This window comes from Myiozetetes cayanensis, unplaced genomic scaffold (assembly GCF_022539395.1).
Source record: "Myiozetetes cayanensis isolate MyiCay16 unplaced genomic scaffold, myiCay2020 scf4, whole genome shotgun sequence".
NCBI classification, from domain to species: domain Eukaryota; kingdom Metazoa; phylum Chordata; class Aves; order Passeriformes; family Tyrannidae; genus Myiozetetes; species Myiozetetes cayanensis.
In genome coordinates, this window is record NW_026087631.1 from 21,906,278 (window position 1) to 21,927,705 (window position 21,428).

The 21,428-nt window shown below is 44.6% G+C and overlaps 1 protein-coding gene across 3 annotated transcripts in view; it reads left to right on the forward strand.

The window, feature by feature from the left end:
- Positions 1–12,591, forward strand: part of FAM172A (family with sequence similarity 172 member A) — a 262,527-nt gene extending 249,936 nt beyond the window's left edge. Inside the window, exons 12-13 of one of the 3 annotated variants that reach the window (XM_050329327.1) lie at positions 5,987–6,069; positions 10,356–10,489. In XM_050329327.1, coding sequence (XP_050185284.1) covers positions 5,987–6,030 — 44 coding nt within the window. In that variant the 3' untranslated portion in view covers positions 6,031–6,069; positions 10,356–10,489. Of the gene's footprint in view, positions 1–5,986; positions 6,070–10,355 lie in introns of all 3 variants that reach the window. The other 2 variants (XR_007630537.1, XM_050329326.1) reach the window with 2 other exon arrangements.
- The last annotated feature ends 8,837 nt before the right edge of the window (positions 12,592–21,428 follow it).

The following is a 21,428-nucleotide window of genomic DNA, read 5'->3' on the forward strand; positions in this document are numbered from 1 at the left end:
CCATAGGAGCAAAGTTGGCATTGCAGAGGCAGCACTTGGATTGTATTCTTGAGATTTTTTTCTCTTACCTATCACAAAGTTAGCCTATTATGGCAAATCAGAGGGGAAGTGCCTTTCCTGTGGCTGCTTCAGGACCAGACAGAAGATGGATGGTGGCAATGGCACATTGGAGGGGTTGAGTTGCATTTGGTTGAGGTAGGTTAGGTTAGGTTAGGTTAGGTTAGGTTAGGTTAGGTTAGGTTAGGTTAGGTTAGGTTAGGTTGGATTGGGTTGGGTTGGGTTGGGTAGGGTTGGGTTGGGTTGGGTTGGGTTGGGTTAGGTTGGGTTGGGTTGGAGCCAGCCAGAGGCAATAGCCCTAAGATGAAGCAGGTGGGTTAGTGAGTACCATTTCTGTATGTATGGAAATACTCTGGACTTGTGTTGACTGTATTCTTTTGTCTACACAGATACAAGAGGACATTATAATCCAAGAAGAAAATTCAGTGTCTTTGAAATATTTCTTATGTAGATTATAGACATCTTCCACCGTGGGAGGGGGCAGTTAATTTATTCACTAAAAGCTTGCAATATATGAATTCAGACTCTCACTGAAATCATAAAATCACTGGGTGTTTGATGCAGTGCTTCATGGCCATGCATGTTCTCATTGCAGTTTGTTCCTTAGACGCAGGCTTATTCCTGTCCCTGAAAAGAGCTTCTTTACTTCCATAACTGCCTATGCCAGCATCTACACCAGTCTCCAAGCTCTGCTTCTGGCATGAAAGAGGAGAAAATTTTATTCAGATGTTTTACTTTAAAATTGCTTTAGTGCGATTGCAAATATGTGCTTATCCTGCTAATGATTAGGAACCTTTTTCCATCTTTATTAGATGAGGTGTCTGTACCCTCACTGAACACACGAATTTAAAGCATTGCTGCCCCTCCTAGCTGCTCTGGGTGCAGGCATTGCCATTTTCATGGTGTTGCCTTGGCTGCTCGGAAAGTGCCAAAGCTGTGTTGGTTCATGCTCATGCTGCTGGTACATCCTGATGTTTGATGGCATAATTACTATTTAGGAACAAATAATCATAAAACACCATCATGAAGAGTAGCTATTTTCTAAGCAGCTGGTCCTTTTCCTCATCCAGTCCTGCTGTCATCAATGAAATTTCCTGCCTAAGTAGCGCTCTCCCAGGCTAGCAGAGCTTGCCAGCAATGGATGTTCTTCAGGTCTCTGCCTTACAAACACTGAAAAGCTGTGGGATTTTGGAATAAACTGAGATTTAAAAATCAGACATTCGGTATTTCAAATTAAAGTGGATTGCAGGTACTGCTGTGGAATGTTTATATGTGTTTAAATATATTTTATCAGTCATTTATGCTTGTCAGTGCTGGTGGCATTGCTGCATGAGCAGAGCTCCTGCCGTGGGCTTGGCAGAACTCAGGTCCATTCCTGGTGCTGCCATCAGTCTCAGCTGAGCCTCTCAGTCTGCAAAAGCACAGTAATGATGACTTCTGCCTTACAAAACTCTGTTAGCTGTGTCTTTGCAACGCTGCTGGGAGAAGGAGGTGTAACTGATTGCTTGCATCATGCTGCAGCATGTTGAGATCTGACAGGTAAATTTTTCACGTTTATAACTGTGGAAGCTTTGAGGCTTAAATACTTGGTTTTCGGTGATCTCACTCAAGAAGCCATGTGGATGTATGTTCTCTCATGAATTGCTGGGTTTTGAGCAGGTCAAAACCTCCTTTATTTAAAAAATAATTTTCCTTTTTCCTAGTTGAGGAATGTATCAGTTTTGAATGCTAAATGCTTTATTTGTGCTCTTGTGTATCATTTTATAGAGATTTTTTTTCCTAATTCAAGATAGAAAAAATGCATGTGCATTTAAAAAAATTAGTTATCTCACTAATATAGGTTATTGAAATGCTTCAGAGCTACTATAATGTACCCTGCTAATACAGTCAATACTAAAGCCAATAAAGTCACAGACAATGAAAAGGTAGGGCTGCGTAGAAAGAAACTCATGGAGTTATTTAATTTGTCCACACTCCCCAGGGCAAGGTCAGCTATATGCCTTAAATTCCCAAGAGATAGAGTCTATATCCTATTCTTAACTTCCATTGGTGAGATCCTGCACCTTCCATATGTATGTTCTTAGGCCAAAAACATCTTTGTAACATGTAATCCAAGTATCCCATCTTGCATTTGTCAGGTAAAGAATTTTTGTATTTGTCTTTAAATACAGGTAAAGGTGGAATTACAGATATGAATAGACAGATGGAGGGATAGTGTTATTGATGTAGATACTACATGGATGAAGATAGATACATAACGATTATATAGAGATAGGGATAAATAAAAATTGCAATAGAGAGACATACAAATATAGCCATATAAATATAATTTCAAACCCTACCTACTTCTCTCTGCATGCTACACCATTTTAACAGTTTTAAACTCTATAGTTGTATAATACTGAGTACAGCTATACTGGACCCCTTCTTCAAGGAAGTGGCTTGCTCTCCTGAAAACATTCCCTGCATTTGAAATTACTGCCTTTGAGAGTGCTGTTCATTCACACACACACTGCGGGTCTGATTCAGCTGGCAGTGGGTGGGATGCTGTAACGCTGACAGAGCAGATCAGCTGCAAGCGTTGCAGGGCTGCATTTCCACATCTTCATCTCATCCCCACAGTTTCATCAGAACAGCTGGTGTCCTGCTGCAGTTTTGGGTTGTTATGACAGCTGGCTGGCATCAGCTCTCCTACCTGACACCGTTCTTGCCCTGTGGTGGGTATACAAGTTTCTCCCAGTGTGTTCCGAAAAGTGGGGCTGGGAGGGACAGCACCTTGGAGAGGTGCTTGAGGAAATGGTGCAACCTGAGAATCCCATAGCTCCCCTGTGATTCCTGGAGTCTGGATCCATGATTTGCCCATTTGTCTGTGCTTCTACCATTTGTGCAAAAGAGTAGTGAAATTTTGAGTCCAAGGGCAAATTGGCTTTTCAGGACTGTTTACCCCCAAGCGGCAATTCAGGCTAGCCCACAGCTTTAGGTTCTGTAAGTCTTCTGTCTCTTGAATGCTGTTTAATTAGCTTTTGTTTGTGAATTCATCATTTTTTTAAAGCAGCTACATGCAATTTGTACTACTGTGACTGTTTGCATTGATATTAATAGCATTTTTGTCCTGGATGCCTGGTGCTTACTAGAAATTTCTTATAGGTGTTTGGTATCTAATTTTTTCCCTTTTTTTAATATATACTGAAAAGAAAATTACTTGACTTTTGGTGACCCAGAAAATGACCTGACTTTTGGTAGCTTGTGCTTAGGAGAGAACGACCTTACAACTTTCACTTATTTGACCGGTTCACAGAGGACCTAACAAATGACCTGTGCTCATGGGACTACCCTTTAATATTTAATGAAGAGTAATGGAAAATGACGGCTGTGTTAGCCTCATCTGTTTCCTACTTTGCAGATCTTGTTTGCAGTAAGCTTTTGTGTGAATCTTTGCATCTTGTTGCTCACAGAGCAAGAAGAATTTATTAAACATTTTTTTTACTCTTTTTAACCACTTGCTTCTTGTGGGTATTTTGTGTGCTGTAAACAAGGGGTGAAAAAAAAGCCAATTGCAAGTATGGGAGTTCAGAGGTAATCTTTGTTCTGGGTTGATGGGATGCTTGTTGCTCTGTTTCCATCATCCCACTAAAGATATTAAAGATAATAAATGTCCAACAAAAGTAATGACTGGTCTGTGTCACAGTAGATAATAACCAAGTATAAAATGCTTTAGTATGTGTATTCTCTTCTCTAGGATTGCCATGACTTTTCTTATATGAATATTTAGTCTGAATCAGCTTACTAGGTGTCTAATAAGCTTCTTAATAAGCTGTATTTCTTTTCTTCAGATTGTTCTGTTTCTTCTCGGTTGACTCCTCCAAGGAATTCATTTCCCTTCACAGTTACTTTTAGATTATTATCATGCCCATGACTCCACAAACTATTACTTCTTAGACAAACTAAACATATCAAGGTTTGGGGATTGATTTTGGGTTGGGGTTTTTTTGTGTCCCCTCAGAAATTACTACTTTAATTTCATTAATTGGTCTTTAGCTTATCTCTGAATTTTGCCTAAGCTTTTAACCTTTCTTTACCATTGTGATGTCTAGAAATGCGCATGCAGAAGCCCCTAATGCCATTGGATATCAAAGTTCTTGAGCTAGTGGAGTCATTCACAATTTTTCCTGAAGCTCTCATTTTCCTGGCCGGAAGTATTAAGTGATTTTAAGTCAGATATACTTTTTTTATCTCCTTTTTCCTTAGCTTTACTGGTAATGCGCTGAGAGGACCTTCTGGTTTGGAGTTTGAGACCTAGAGGTTTACATCAGTAGACTAAAATAGACACAATAGTTTCTTCCTATGCAGATTCCATAGGGAATGACAAATGGAGAAACCTTATGAATTAAAAATAGTTCTGTCATAGTTGATAATATCTGGTACACTTAAAGGTAAAAAAAAAAAAATTAAATTCCTGTTTAGAAATAACTTTGTGATACAGAAGTGATTTGTTAGCAACCAGAAGGATAGATGCAGGAAAGGCAGGAAGCATCTTTTTCTCAAACCTAAAAGCATATTTGGACATTATTGTTATGTTGCTACAGAGTTACAGAATTGCATACCTAAGAATTAAAGAAGTTCTTCAATGTGTGTTTGCATAATGTGGGAAAGAAATGGTTTCATAACTTTCAGGAGAAAAAAGTCCTTTCTGAAAAGTGTATCACAGTCATGTACTCAGGTCAGATGGGGTTGGCTTCTTTGTTAATTTATGTGTAAAGGAGGAATGAATTGTGTTGGTGCTCATATTTAATAAGGTTTAAAGTGTTTCCGTTCATGCAAGTGTCCCCAGAAGTCTATATTTCAACATTTAAAACATTCAAAACAAGTTTTGGTAAGACTAAGGACCTTTTATATAGGTGTAACTTGAATCATAAATGTTAAAGCAGCCTCTACCAGTGTCTGAGGACAAGATTGCAAAGCTACTGGCATTAACGTTTTGTTGCATGGCAGGGTCTCAGTGCAGACCACAACCACAGGGACAGAGCAAACTCCCCGCTGAGCAAGATGCTTGTTGAGGAGTTACAGTGCTCTCCATACCAATGGAGACTAAACCCCAAGGCACGGAGCACCCTTAATTCATTTTGAAGTCCGCGCTATTTAGAGACGAGCTGCCGCTTAGAGAAGCAGACCCGAGGTCAGTCCTGTGGCTAATATCTGTGGAGAAGCTTTTCAACCTGGAAACTTTTCTCTGCAGAAATATTTAAGCTCTGAGGCATGTATGAAGATCTCTCCCAGCTCCTGTGCAGCATAGGAAACCTTTGTCCCACACATCTTGTAAACGCGGCGGGGGGCCACCATTGTGCCGTGCATCTTCTGAGCACCGCGGGAGGAGGCTTTTGTCTGACACAGTGGGCAGGCGCCGTAGGAGGGCACCTTTGTCCCGCACAGCCAGTAATCGCAGGAGTGAATTATAGGGATTGCAGAGCTCCTCTCCAAAGGCACTCTGGTTTCAGACGGAGGAGTTTGTTGGCCTTGCTTGGCGAAGTGCTGCTTTTCCTGAGTGGAAGTGGAAAGGGGAGGAAGTGAAAATGCATTTGCATGCATGTGAGCAAATGGCCATCGGGATCATTCATCCAGTTGTATTGAACGGCCACCCCTGCATGCACCAATCCAATCTCAGTCTTTGCTTTTCCTCTTCTCAATTTTTCCTAGCCATTTAAGCTGCCCTTTTAATTATTATTATTATTATTTCTCTGTTCCTTCTTATGTTTGTACTATCTCCTCTTCAATATTCTATTCCTGTATTCCATATCTAAATTTTCAATATTCTTTCAGATGACTAATGGCCGTGTTTAAGACTTTAGCCCAAATACCAGTCCCTCTGGGACTTCATAGGTATATTTTCAGTATATCCTTATACTGATGTTTTTTTTCTTAAATGCTTTAGTCGCTTCCCCAGAAGTGTGCCAGTGCCCATTTCCGAGAGTCTGAGATAATACTAAGAGAGAGGCACAACTCTGCATCTGTGAGGTGAGATGCTGAATTCGGGCTCAGCCTGCGGAGATGTCATGTATACTGTGGGTGCTGGTGGACATGCTACTCACAGCTAGAGCCAGCGCAGGCATGGCACCACACATTTGGGAGATGTGTTACCATAGATTTCAAGTGTTGTGGGGTCTTCTTGGCTGGAATAAAGTAACTGATTTGGGAACAAGAGGTAGTGGTGACCACAGCCTGTTAGAGTGGTGAAGGTCATAATCCATTTTAAGTCACTCCCCAGATTCCCATTGCCCCCAGGTTGCCAGGCTGACTTATGTGGAAAACAGAGCAATGAATAAATCACTCACCTGCTGATTTTTGTGATTCAATAAACTGGACAAGTTTGGGGTATTTGAGTGTGTTCTGTTTTAAGACTGCTCTCACCCTAGAGGTGCTTGCGTTGTTTTTTTTTCTAATCTTCATCTCTTACTTTACTAAAATTCAGACATAAATTTTATGTGTGGCAGTTAATTTCAATTAATCCTCCTTTTCTCAAATTCACTTTTTTTTTTTCTTCCCATCCCTACCCCCGTCCTCTGGCACCTACCTGATTGTTCCTGAATTCTCAGAAATAATTGCCAGTAGTCCAGTAAGTTCATTAACTGATTCCCTGAAGATCCACAGATGCGTGTCATCTAGACCTGATGATTTCAGTATTAAATTTTTTAAAGTATTCCCTTACCTAATTTTTTATATCAACAACTGTATTGGCAAGTCTTCATTATTTCTAATTATCAATATCTCTTTGTGGTGGTTGGTAAATTGATTCTGAAACTTGTGCACAGTTTTGCAGTTGTCGCTCCTTTCACCTCAGCATTATTGCTTCCACCATCTCTTTGGAGCTCCTTTCCAATGATGTTATGTACATGCTAAAATATATATTCATTTCTCCCTGCATCTCTCCATGCTGGCAACTGGGGGAGGTTAGTTTGTTTTTATGGCATTTCTGTCAGTTCTCTCTCTCTGGCGCTCGGACCATGGGGGAATTTTACTATTTTGTCCTGCAGTTTTAACCTTTGCATATTTTAGAATGTTGAGTGTCTCCCACACTTAACAGTTGCTAGTCTTTTCATTGTAGCATGCTTGTAAGCTTTTTCAAAAAATTAGTATCTGAAATCACCATACACTGTGCAACAGACCATCAATTAATGCAATATATTGAAATCATGTGGTTTATTATCACGCCCTTTGAAATTAGTGAGCACTAGAGACATATATCTTAGAGGACTTTGGCTTTAGAAGAATTACTTCTTATTGTCTAACTCTTACAAATCATTCTATCAAAAAATAGATGGCTGCTCATGCATTTAATTTAGATCTAAATACACAATTGAGATTGCAGTCATCAATGATATTTTTCCTCTGGCAAAAACCTTATGGCCAAATCTGTTGTCACCCTTAGGATATAATTCCACTTGCTTCAGTCGAATTTTCTGAGCCTCTGGTATATAAATCATAAATGTACAGTCTGTGCAGTGTTAAATTTTTAGGGCTCTCCCTTTAGTAGTAGTTGAATGTGAATACATAAGGGTAAAATTTGACCTTTAAATGACTATAAAGGGCCAAGGCAGATACTTGGCAAGCTTTTCTTATTGCAGTATTAATCAAGCAAAGAATCATCATAATCCTGGAAACTAAATAGCCATTGTAGTGATTTTATCACCAGGGAAATTGTTCATCTGCCAGTAAGATTGTTACTAGGAAAGGGAAAAGAGGGAGTGTTAAAATTGCTTTAGACCGCTGAATCATTGAGTCCCTCTAGACTCAAGGCTTGAATTGTTTTTTGAGAAGAGTGGGTTGAGAGGAGTTGTTACAGGAAAGCTGCAGGTTAATCAGTTTCAGTAACACTAGTCAATGTGAGCATGATCTCTCTTGAGGACATGAGGAAAGTGCATGGGAGAAGGTAGGATGAAGAAAGGGACAAGGAGGCTTCAGAAACTTATTGTTTTGTCACTTTTTGTTTCTTGATGGCCCTTTCACAGAGGTGGAAGGTTGTTGATGAAAAATTAAAAAAGGGGAGAAAAAACCAGAATAATATTCAGAGTCTATATTTTCATCTAATTTAATCCAGTGGATATTAATGAGAATTATTACAATGAAAACAGAAGGACACAGATGCAGGCAGGCAGAAGTGACAGAGATGTGTTTGTGTGGGAAATGTCTGCGTGGGGACCAGAAAGCCACATGGGAAGATGTTTGGTCTCTCAGGGCTCAGCATGGTATTTACCATGTGCCTGACACAGGTGTGTGAAAAGTGGGTGAAACACCTGTGCAGGAGTGTCTTTGAGGTGTGCTAGGACAGCCTGCCCCTCACAAAACTAGCTTTGGTAGATGAGTTTTGTGCTGCTGCCATTGCATGGTGACAGTGGGCAATCCTAACATACCTACCATGCTATAACCTCAGGGGTAGGTCTGTTAGCTGCAGGTTGTGCTGGAAGGGAGGCTTTATCCTTCTGCTGTGTCAGGACACTTCTGTGTACAGGATGACCCCGCAGTGTGGAACAAGTGCTGGAAAATATGGCTAAGGGGTGGCTCTCATAGGGAATGGGATAGGTGGTCTGCATTGAAAGCGAGCTGCAAGATAGAGTTATAGTATTATTTAGGTTGGGAAAGACCTTTAAGGTCGTAGAGTCCAACTATTAACCCAGCACTGCCAAGCCCACCACTTCATGTGACGGACAGTGTCTCAGCAAAGAGTTTGCACAAGGGTGGGTGAATTTGGACGTGGAAAACATTTGTATAAAAGGTACCTCTGTGAAATTTCTGGAAGATGTCATGAATTTGCTCCATATAGTGAACGTGAAGAGGGGGAGTGAAATGCATATGTGCATATGATGTGGACTCTCTTTGTACAAAAACGTTTCTTTTTGTGGGAAGTGCTTTCTTTCCATAGAGGGCTTTTTTGGAGATGCTTGTGTAATGGCTGCCTTTGAGGGAGCAGGGGAGTGTGATGTGACATGTAGTGCCACCATCAAAGACTTTCTGGAGGGGATAGCATGCATGAAACCACTAAGGATGCCCCATGGATGGATACACAGAGATGAGGGTCTTTACAGGGGTGTGAAAGTGGATGTCCAGCCAACACCATGTTAGAGCAGGTGCAGGGCAGCCACCCTGCATCCCCAGGGACTGGTGGCTGCCTCTTGTTCTGCAGGGACCATTGTCCACTCCATGCTCCATCTCCTTCCACCGGGCAGGCCATAACCACCATGTCCTTCACTATTGTCACCCCCAGATTGTGATACTGTCACAAAACTGTTACTAGGCAACAAATGTGGTTACCGGCTCTCAGCGAATAGCTGAAGGGGAAAGTGAAGTGTTGCACCATTGTAGAGTAACCATAGCAATGACCTAGTATTACAGACTAAAGAATTATCATTAACAATGTTAAAGTATCAAATGGAGGCCCAGGAACGAAAGACATCCAGGCAACATCTCTGCATAATTGGGTTACCCAGGAAGAAGTCCCAACTCTTCACAGCCCTTGGTTCCTTATCTCCATTGTCTTGGTTTTGTTTTGGGGGCTAGGGGGAGTTGTGTGGTTGTTTAAATAAAGCAAATGCCCTGTGCATTGAAGAAGACACTTGTAAAACAATAGAAGCACCAAAAAAAAAAAAAAAACAAAATCAAAACAAAACAAACAAACAAAAAAAAACCAGAGGTAAATCTGTATGCAGAGGGAAGATGTAAACAGGAAAGGTCCACTTTATTGCCTCAATGTCATCCATGGGAAAGGGTGTATTAAGGATGCCTTCATTATACATAGCATGTTATTCAGGTCTTGTGTTCTCTTTCACTTAAAAATGAAGGTGCCAGGATAAAAGAAGTGAAAAATAGAAAAATAAATAATACAAAGTATACCAGTCCTGAAAAGTAGATACTTTATTTCTCCCAAGTTAGGCGAAACAGGTGAGGTGCTTTAACAAAGCTTTAATTAACAGGGTACTTTGGGATCTCATTTTCCCATACCCAAGACATGTTAAGGATCTCTGATCTGTGATTTGGCTGGCCGTGCATTTGCATGAGCAAGTGTGTATGTTTGTATGTCTGTCTCTCTGAGTGTGTGTATAGTTGTTCCTGCCCAGCTGTCCCTGAGCTCAGCAGAGAACAGTCCTGACCCTCCCCAAGCTCCCCCTAGACCAGCCGCCAGCAGCTGGATGAATTCTCCAGGTTTTGCATTTTTACATTTACCTGGGTGTTTACCCTGTATTTATCCTGAAAGCAACCAGCAGTCATGAAACAACTCCTAGTCAAACTGTCACCTTTGTGTTTTGCAGGTACAGAACGCCATGAACTAACTTCCTGGAAGAGTTTTCCATCTGTTTTCAAGTTCTTCAGCGAGGCTATAAAGGCAAAGAACAGCTTGGTGAAACCAACCCCAATGCGGCGCTCCAACAGGATAAAATATGAAGAATTCTAAAAGGAGGGGAGACAAAAAAAAGCCACCACCACCATCACCAATGTCTTTGCTTCTTTTTTTCTGCAAGGAGGCTCCCAGCCCCTCATTAGATTGTTTTCTTCCTCGAGCACAGGGTCGTGATGTATACATCTAAATAGCGTTTTGCATTATTTCTAGATGAGTGCAACTGTCAAAGCAATATGGGTTCACTGGTTGTGCTTCCTGTGGGCTGTAACTTGGATTTCGTGCTGCTCATCAGTGTGCAGATTAAGGCTGACAGTGGTACTGCACAGTGCAGCATGGTGCAGCTCTAATTGCCCTGACATAGCCCTGCACCAAACTGATGCCAGAATTTAGCAGCTTCGTCGCAGTCCTATTGCCTGCAGGATTTTTTGCAGCTTCCTTCTATTTTGAGACAGAACAAAACAGGAATTACTCTTTTTTAAAAGACAGCTCTCTAACTCAGATGTTTTAACCAGCCTATGATTTTACATGCAGTAGCCTTCTCTTTCTCTGGGACCAAGTGGGATTGACTTTTAACTCTTTCGTTTTTCTACTGATAAGAGTATTCAAGAAGTTTGGTCCAGAATTCTAGGAAAACTCCATTGTTATAGAGATTTTCTCCTCCTGCCAAATCAATGGCATTATCTGTAGATCTTCTCTTCCCTTTGAAAGCTCCATTAAAAAAAAAAAAAAAAAAAAAAAGCCTATCCATTAACAGGCTGGATCACACTGTGAAATATGACAGAAAAAAAAAAAAAAAAAGAAAAGAGACATGTTGCATATTTTCCTGTTTAGTTTTAAACACGAAGATGTTTCTGTTTTCATATGCTGGGTTTGTAATGACTTGCCATCTCATGGTTATTGCCTTTTGCCTAACTCATGTGTTCATCACCACTTTCCCAGGTGCTCAGGTAAAGGGCGGCCCGTGGGGCTGCTCTGTGTGGGGACACCACGCAGCACGTGATGGGGATGTGTCTGCAGCTATCACAGTTGCCCTAGGCATTTTCTGTCCACTAAAATTGAGGGACAAGACGTTCCTGATAGCATGCCCTGTGAGCAAGCACACTAATTAAGCTCCTTTACTATTGATGATACTAAATTAAAGTGATCTTTTCTTTGACGGCTATGCCCCCCTCACCCCTGATGCTGTTAGTGCCGAGGAAGCAACACCCAAACACAAGGGTTTGGGACCCCATCCCACCCCTCCCCATGCAATGTTTCCAATCCCACAACTGAGGGCCAGAAATGGTGGTGGGGAGCATTAAAACAAGGTCACATGGAAGATGGGGTAGTAGTGAGGTGCAAAGGGAAACCTGGCTGGGTTTGTGCCTAAATCCTCTGGTGGTAGGGGGCTGTCTGAACTCACAGAGCTCTCACATTCCTGCCTGCTTCTACTGGCAGCAGGGCTTCACTTCCCCAGCTATTGGCTCCAGTCAACTCATTGCTTTTAACCTCTCCCCTTGGGGAGGGATGCTTGAAGCATCTCCCCTGGGTGGGGTGGGGGAGGTGTTAGGCCATGCCTTCGCAGAGGGAAGTGCAAAATACATACCTGGCAGTTTTTCTTCCCAAAGGGAAACTTATTGCTAGGGTGAGAGGACTGCATCCAACTCCCCCCATCTGCCGGTCTCCGCCTTCCTTCCCATTCGGATGATGCTGCTGCCTGTGACTGGCCTAGTCTCCCACCTCGGGAACCTGCAACCCCTCCTCCCCAGGCCCGTGTCCACCCCAGCCCCAGGGCCCTTAGGGGTAAAGGAGAGAGTTTACATGGCGTGGTTTGGGTGTCTGTGCTTTGCCCCACAGAGCAGGAGGATGGCGAGGCTAGGGAGGTTTGCACGCACACCCTGCCACCCTCCTCTCTTCATTGCTGGAGAGGTGCCATGGGGTCTGTGGGGTGCCAGATATTGTGGGAGCAGATCTATTTTTTTAACTGTCAATGAGAAACAAACTTTACAAAAATTTCTACTGTAATGCTTACTGTTTTCTAAAAGTATTTTTCTTTACTGTGCTCCTGGTCCAGCTCGCATTATCGCTTCTGTGGCGGACTGTAAAGCACAGGGGGTCCTGGTACTGCTCTGCTTGCAGTGAACAAAAAATAAAGATGCTCTTTTCTCTCCTCTTTGCATGCTTTGTGTCCTGCACCACAGCTCCACAGGAGCCACGGTCCCTGGTGGGTAGTGAGGGGGCTGCATGGGTAGCAGCTCCCCCAGCCTCGGAAAACACATGAGGGGTGCAGGTGATGTGTATTTGCAAACAGGACCTCGGACAGGTGGCAGGGGTGAGTGTTGAAGTTGTGGGTGTGGTATGGGTTGTGCTAGTCTCCTCCATGACGTGGGGTGGGCTGCATGTCCAGCCCCACAGCTTAGGGCTCAGCCCCCCTTCTCAAGTGAGCATGGACTTCTGCCCCCACCCCATGTCATCCGCGGGTAGCCGCACAAAACATCCCTCTCCCCTTTAACTTCTCGCAAACACTAAACCATATAAAAATACACCCTAGGAGAGGGGGTTGACCAGTTTCTTATGGAGAAGGATCTTTACAGAGGGGCGTGGGCTGGAAATGGGGGAGGAGGTATCTCTGCCCCCACCCACAGAGGGTGTGCGGGCTGCGGAAAGAGCATGGGAGCATCCCGGCATGTACCACCATGTCCATGTCATGTGGAAACAGTAGCCCTGAAGCACACTTAGAAGGGATGAATGTTCATTTAATCTATTCCTTGGAATCAGTGTTTTTAAAGGTGCACACCACTGGCCCCTCACGCAGCAATGTCTTTAGCAGATGGAGGTTTGACACCAGCATCCTCCCAGTTTCGTCACAGGGAACTGGGGACTGGGCATGAAAAGGTGACCAAAAAAACCCCCACAACAAACCTCTGAAGTGACAACAGAAAGCCAACAAAATTGACTCCACAACAGAATCTTCAGGAAAATCCCCCAGCTCCTCATTATACAAGTACTTATGGTCCACCTCTCCAAAAAGTTTGCACACCATTATGTGAGTTGAAATGCTACTGCTAAAGCTGTGGGCCAATGAGAATAGTTTCCTTGTCAAGAACAGAGAGCAAGAAAAATAATGTTCCTCAAGGAAAAACAGCTAGCGGACCCCCAAACACAGTGAGGTTACGTGGAAAAAAAAGCAAAGAAATACCTTATCTGCGTGGTGATACACTGATTACAGTTACAGTTGTCACAGTGTGATTCTCCCAGACTCTGTCAGAAGAAGCTGATGCTTTCCATGGAAATATGCATTTTTCCTCTGCCTCTGAGAAACATCACTAATTGTAGGGTTTTTTACCCCGCTAGAAATTTCATTCAGAAGTACAAATGAAAAGTGTCACATCTAAAACTGCGTGGAGCCGCATACTGCACCATTCTCTAGTCAGCCAAGCCAAAAATAACCTGCCAAGAATGTGTATATCCTTCATACACCCGATAGAGCTACATCTTACAGAGTGGAAGGATGCATGTGTGTGTGCCTCTGCACACATTTGTGGATATCGTGATCTCACAGGGACGTGTATGTGTGTGTGTGTGCACTTGCATTATGTTGATGTACTCAACAAAGTGTGAAAAACGTACTTCTTAAAAAACTTAGAAGGAGATGTCAGTTATCATTGTACTATCATAATACCACAAATTTCACTTTTCTGTTCCATTTTGGATTGCATGTGTTTGTGAGTATTTCACTAGATCAGTGACAGCTCTTTATTTGCATAATTATATGCTCTAGTCTGAAGAGAAAACTAACCCCCAAATTTCATGGGTCACCAAACTGCAACAATCAATGTTTTATCACATATGCTAAGTAAAACCTAAGGAGCTATATGAAGTTTCGTGTGGAGTTTTTGCTCCTCAGAAAATTAAAGATGTTGTGCCTCCTGAATAGATGCAAAATCTTTCCAAGCTCTTTGTAGCTGAATTCCATTTGAAGGCAAAACTAGAGATTAGCTCTTAGATCTGGATTTCAGATCCAGTAACATTCTTCAAAGTGGATTCAGACAAGCAGCTTTACTGAATTTCTAAATTTTGCCATCCTAAGTAGTGTCATTTAAATGATGGCAATCAAAAAAATTAAATTAAAAAAAATGTGAAAAATGCAAACACTCACCCCCTCTCTTACCAAGCCCACCATTACTAGTGGGTTTAACTTCATTCATTCATCACAGTTTTATTCTTTCTCTTGGGCACTGCCCCCATATAAAGATACAGATATTGGATATAATATGAAGACAACTCTTCCGTGAGCTGCAGAATTTATGCTGGTCCATCAGTTGCACGATAATCACACGCTCCAATTATTACACATATACTCCAAGTTTTCTTCTCAATCAGAACACCTTGTTATGAGGAGGTAGAAACCTGGGGATAGAAACTTTCTGACAGTGAAGAAGATCTCCCTCCTCCTCCTCCATCCACATCCTCCATAGCTGCTGGAAAAGTTTAGTTCTTGCTTTAAATCAAAATAAAATAAAAATAAAATAATTTACACAGAGTACAGGGGTACGTCTCAGAGGTATAGGTGAGCTGAAATTCCTGGGGGACATGTTTAATTTTGCTGGGAAAAGAAAACCAAACAAACAAATAAAAAAAAAAAAAACAAAAACAAAAACCAAAAACAAAACAAAAAAAAACCAAAAACAAAAACAACCCACAAAAAACTCCAAAAGTTTCTCCAGTCTTTTCCAAGCTGTGACTTTGCTGTGAGAAGTGTCCACAGTTTGATGCCTTGTGGTTGGGTCCCTCTAAGCTCTTGGGAAGAATGAACTTTTTAAAAGGAGTCTGTGTCAAGTAGCATAGCCCTCAATGACCTCCTGCTGCAGGAGAGCAGCACCTGGGAAGGAGCACACAGCCCCACAACACTGCATGGGTTAAGAATAATTTCTGCTATCCTTGGCTTCTTTCCTTCTTTTTTTTTTTTTTTTTTTTTTTACCCTGCCATTGACATAAACTCGAGAAGCCTTTCAGGGGGAAATGGGTTTCCAGCACAGACTGGCACCTGAGAAAAATGCGGGAGTTGCGTGGGGACGTTTTGACTCCTGAGTGATTTCCAAACACCCGCTTCAGGCAGACACCAGCCTTGCACCACCTCCTCACTTTGCAGGAACAAAGTGAAACACGAGTGGGAAATAAAAATAGTACTGGAAGACACAAGTCTCTTCACCACACTTGTCTGACTACTGGTGCAGTGTTCTGGGGGATGCAAGGACAGGGGCCAACCAGCCCCAGTCACTTCCTCCATGGAGACCCAGAAAGAGAGGAAAACCTGGTCTCAAGCATCTCCTACTCCTCTGCACTGCATGTATCCTTCCATTGGGTCAAGTAAATATGAATATTCCCAAGGGATGGTTCCACAGGCTAGTTTGCCCCAGTGGAGAAAATAACATCTGTTATTTCCCACTAAATGTAGCAAAGGAGAGAGTTGACCCCTCTGAGGAGAGACCTGAGCCATCTCTTTTTGTCATTTCCATTTCTCTTTACTCACGCCCAACCTAATTCCCTAATGCCTGGTAAATGCCTGTGTCCAGACTTCAGCCTTCTTGAAAGCTGCTATCTCTGCCACAGTTAGACAAATAACCTTTACACACATCTCTCCTCCTCCGAGGGACTGCTTTATGCCTTCCATTTCCAAGTTCAACTCACCAAATGATGTTGTCTTCTATAGTAAAACCCTCAATGTGGAAAGTCCTCCATGTGTCCCCGCAACACGCAGGTACAAAAATAATACTCTCCACAATATTTTGCCTGGTCTTACTTGTCTGCAATTTGTGGAGAAAGACCCTAACATCACATGGAACTTGCAAATACTGATCTGTTCTCAGCAAGACAGGTGTTTCCAGTTTTGCTGATCACTTAGCTAACTTTCCCTGCTCCTCTGACCCCTTCCTACATACCCAAATTTCACCCTTTCTCCCACCAACTTTATTTCACTTAAGATACAGCCTTCGATTCGTTTTCTGGTGAGGACCTGGCTGAGGGCAATCTTACCCACTTCTCCATGTTGGAGTGTTTCACTGTTTGTTTGTTTGTTTGTTTGTTTGGGGTTTGTTTATTTTTGAGAGGGTTTGGTTTTGTTAAGGTTTCTTTGTTTTTGTTTTTATAGTGATGATTACTTGGATTTTAAATTGTTTCCTTTGCACTTTCTGTCCATTTAGCTTGTACACTCTCGGGGCGGGCGGGTGGTGGGGTGGAGAGCTGTAAAGGGGGGTGCAAAACTGCGAGCTATGGGTACTGCGGGTGGTGGCGTGCATTGCCTTTCCAAGCGTTTCCCGTGGGCTCGTAACGGCACTAAGATGATGGTGCAGATCAAAGCCAGGACCGTTCCCGACAAACGGTGGCGCGGTCGGGGCATAGGCCACCGGGCAAGACGCCGTTCTTCCCAGGGAATCTCGGCGTCCCCTTCCCCCGCTCTGTGGGCGGCGGCGGAGCCCGGCGGCGCTCGGGGCGGGCCCAGCACCACGGACAGCGCCGGCGCCGGCGACCGGCTGGGTCCCCTCGCCGCCCGCGGCCCCCCAGCGCTCCCACGGGAACTCTCACCCCCAGACACTGCTCAGCCCCTACGCCCATCTTCCAAGACAGCCTAGACCGTCCTACTGCGCCGAGGACATCCGCCTCGGCGTCCCTCGGGGAGGGCTTATGGAGGGAGAGAGCACGGCGCTGCTCGGACACTTCGCTGTAGCGACGCACCTGGAGTCGCCGGGCTAGCAGGGAGAAACTCTTCGCCCTCCTGTCCCAGAAGATGGGGAGGGCAAAAACAGGGAGAAGTTAAATTTCTCGGTGCACTCCTCCTAGCTGACGGAGAGGAAGTGTGGGTGCTGGGGCTACCCCGGTGCTGTGTGAACATCCCGCGGCCCCGACGGGGCCTGTACCCAGCGCACAAGACTTCCCGCCCTCTTCCTTGCTCCACGGAGATACGAGACGTCGCTTCCCCGGCCCCGGCGCAGCGCCCTGGGATGCGGGCATTGTCCCTGGAAGGGGTTCGTCACAGGACCCCCGCGGCTTGGGGGTACGCCTCCCGGGCCACCTCCCGACCCAGAGCTACCTCCCTCGCGGTACACGTCCCGTTTGCTCTATTCCCGCACCCCATAGTCCCTCTGCCGCGACTGGTCGTCTCCCCTTTATCGTTTTGGGACTTCCCAGGGATATCCCCGTCTTGACTCAAACCTTCATCATCTTTCTTTTTTTTTTTTTTCTTGCTTGCTTGCTTGCTTACTTTCCTGCTTTCTTGCTTTCTTTTATTTCTTGCTTGCTTTCTCTTTCTCTCTTTCTCTCTCTTTCTCTCTCTCTCTTCCTTCCTTTCTTTCTCTCTCTTTCTTGCTATTATTATTAGTGTTATTGTTGTTGTTATTTCTTTTTTAAGAGTAGATAGACAAAGAGCTAACTTCCACTCTATAACTTGAAAAAATGAGCCCCCAGACCTTTACTGAGCCCAAGGCTCTACCAGCTCTTTGCAAGAAAATGCAGCACTGGAGTTTCGTTAAGATCCGTCCGAACTTTTTTTGATTTTGACTCCAAGTACTCATATTTAGTTGTGCGTTTTGGTGGTTTGGGGGATTTGATTGTTGGTGGAGGGGTGGGATTTTTTTTTTTTTTTAAGATCTCTCATACTCTGTCTTCCTTCCCAACACAGTGTCCGCCCTTGGCTCTTATCCCAAGACGATGGAGCCGACGGCACCGCCTGCCTCCCTGTATTCCCCTGCCCTGCCCATACGCCCTGCCTGACCGTGGCCCCGCTCCCACGTGGAACCTCCGCGTTTAGTCGAGATCTGCGGAAAGGAAATCGTAGTTCAAATGCGTTTTTACCCTCCTGGGCTTCCCTTCGCCTGGGGAACACAGAACGTTTCCCGTACGAATACAGCAAATGTGTTTTATTTTACTTTTTGGAGACTTTATTCCACAATCTCTTTGAAAAAATAAACAAATCTTCTCCTGCCCGAAGAGGAGCCAGGAGACCTCTCTTCCTGTAACCCTTCAAAGTCGTTTGAAATGAGTTTTGCTGTCTTTCGACCATCTGTCAATGTCACATTCCCACTGCCTGTGCAGGGTGTGGGTAAGCAGAGGGTGGATGGCAAGCCTTTGCGCTTTCCTGGTCCCGCGCGAAGGGGTCTTCCTGCCAATCCCGGTGCCTCACTGACCCCCCCTCCATCCTATTCCCCTTGACCCCACCACCAGTACGGCTCCGGGGGACCAGCTGTGACTTCGGGCGGGATTTTGTACTGTCGCCGGGTCGCAATATGAGGCGTCCTTTGGATGAGCGGTCATGCTCCTTCCGCTCGCGGGGAGCACCGGGGCCGTCTGTTCGGGATGGGGCGAGAAAAGAGGGCAAACTGCAGGGGGGAGCTTAGGGCACAGCCTTCCTCCTGAAACCCCACTCGTCACTGTAGTCTTCGTCGTCAGCGAAGGGAGAATTAACTAACGTTGCCGCAAAGATTTTTGCGCTGCGGAGGGAAGAGAGAGATGGGAGAGAAAAACAAGTCCAAACTCCTGTGCTGTTGACAATGCTTCGGCAAACGGAGTGCTCATCTGTCTGTCATGAAACGCCCGAGGAGGAGAGGGAGTGTGCCTTGGCCTCCCAACATCCCCCTGCCCCGGCGGGGAGGTTGGGATGTGGGGCGAGTGGGTAAGCTTCAAATCCTCTCCTATTTCTTCCCTGAAACGAATACACGGCAGAGCTTCGCTGGAATGAAATTCAAAGCTCAGGGCAGGCAGAGCTTCTGCAGAAGGTCAATTGTCACGTCTCCCTTCCCAGCTGGATGAAGTTCAGTTGATTTTTTTTTTTTTTAATTATTTCTCTGAAATGTAGAGGGGACTTGTTAGCTTTAAGTAACTGACACTAGAACAAAAGCCAAACTCTTTAGCATATAAGTTTTCATTATCAGCTTTCAACCTTGCAAAACTAGAGCCATTTGTTTAACTTAATCCGTAACATATGTTTGCAACAGTAACAGATTTTTTTATATATATGGTTGTGAGGTTTTTGTTTGTTTGTTTGGTGGGGTTTTTTTGGTGGGGGTTGTGGGGGGTTTTTTTCGTGTTTTGGGGGTTTTTTGGGGGGGGGGATTTTTTTTTTTTTTTTGAGTGGGGGGTGCTTGGTGTGTGTGGTTTGAAGCTGATCAAGTTGTAAATTTTCCGCCTAGGTTTTCAGCGCCTCCTAGTTACAGCCAAATACCTATTGAGAGAGAATGAGAGACTCCACAAAGATACTAAGGAGTCAAATCCGAATAATCCTATCCAAAATCCCTAATAAAGTTTATCAGTTAGACCACTCAAACTCCTTCGGATTCATCCCATTGAGAAAGAAGCTGCCACATTTCTGAGAAAATTAGTTTAAACGAGCAATTCAGTATCATTCTCGTCCCGCTTTGCTTGCAAAGCAGCGTCTGGTGATTCAGTGTTTACTATTACTTTTTCCCCCATCTCATAGGCCACTTTTCCTCCAAGGATCGCAGGAATTACGCAAACGATAGAAGCCTCCCAGTTCTACTAACAACAGTAATAACGGCAGCAACAGCGCTCGCGATGATCCTACAGCAGACCGGTGATTTAAAGCTTTGTTGGTTTTACCTCCTACAGTAACTTTTAAAACATCTGTCCTGCAGAAAGAGAATTTCTTCTGAGCAGAAGTGACGTTTAGTCTTTAAATACGGGGATTATAATGGAGCCCAAACAAGGCGAGGAGTGATTTTGGGAAATAGTATTTACATGCACACTATTTAGCGTTATCAATCTTTACCTCGGCTATTGACGCTTGCCTTGGAAAAATAATAATAATAATAAAAATTGCACAGAATTGAAAAGATCCTTGAAAAGATCGTTTCACAGCCTTGAAAAGATCCAAGGCCCGTAACTGACTTTTTGGCATCTGCACTTTGGATGTGTCATGATTATCTGTATTGGTCAATAGCAGAGAGACACTGGGGTAACTCCAGTGGACGTGTTGATATTCCTGAAGAACGAGCCCCTGAGCGCTTTCTCCAAGGCGCATCATCGCCGGCCCGCGGACCTGCGCCCTTATCCGCGCGCCGCTGTGGCCTGAGGGAGCTCACCACGGGTGGAGGTGCGAGGTCTATCCCTGCACCTTCCCCAGTGCGGCAAATACCCCACCGAGGACGCAGCGCCCCCGCCCCGTCCCGCCGCCCCTCCCGCGTCCCCCCGGGCCCCCCGCGGGTGTGGGGCCGCCCGCAGCGGTGCGGGAGGGGGCGGCGGCGCGGCGAGTCCCGCGAGGCGGAGCGCCACCTAGTCCCGGCCACGGGAAGCGGCGCGGCGGCCGCGCGGAGCAGCCGCGGAGCAAGAGCCGGCATGGAGCGGGAGCGGGCGACGCTGCCCAGAGGGGTCGGGGGAGGCGAAAGGGGGACGCCTCCTCTGCTGCGGAAGGGACTACTCCACTCCTCTTTTTTTACAAATTATTCTTAATTTATTACATGTGAACACGGTCCACGACGCGCGGATTTGTGCGCGGGGGCGTGGAGGGGCCGAGGGGCGTGACACCTGGCTGTTCACCTCCAGGACTTACCATCCCCGCTTCTGCCTGCCAGGCAAATCACGAACGCGCGGGAAAAAAAAAAAAAAAAAAAAAAAAAAAAAAAAAGGGGAAATAAAAAACAAAACAACGCTCCCAGAAAAAACCTCCTCCCTGATGCTACCACGAGCGCAGTCAGAGTGCGGGGTGAGCGCGCCCGAAGAGCCGAAGCCATTTGTCAAGGGGAATCGAATAGGTTATTTTAAATGTTACTTGATAGCAGCAGCAGAGCCTTGGGTGAAACTTAGAAACTGCCAAAGTTCTTATCTACAACAGACAAACAGGCGAACAAACTTTACCGGGTATTTAGATCTTCCTCTCAAATACAGCAAAACAAAGGCAGGGTGTATTAAATGACCGCTCCGGCTCCACTCCCGTCAGGTGTCACTTTTAATTCTCAGAAATAGGAATCCCAGGGACACACCCCCCACACCCCCA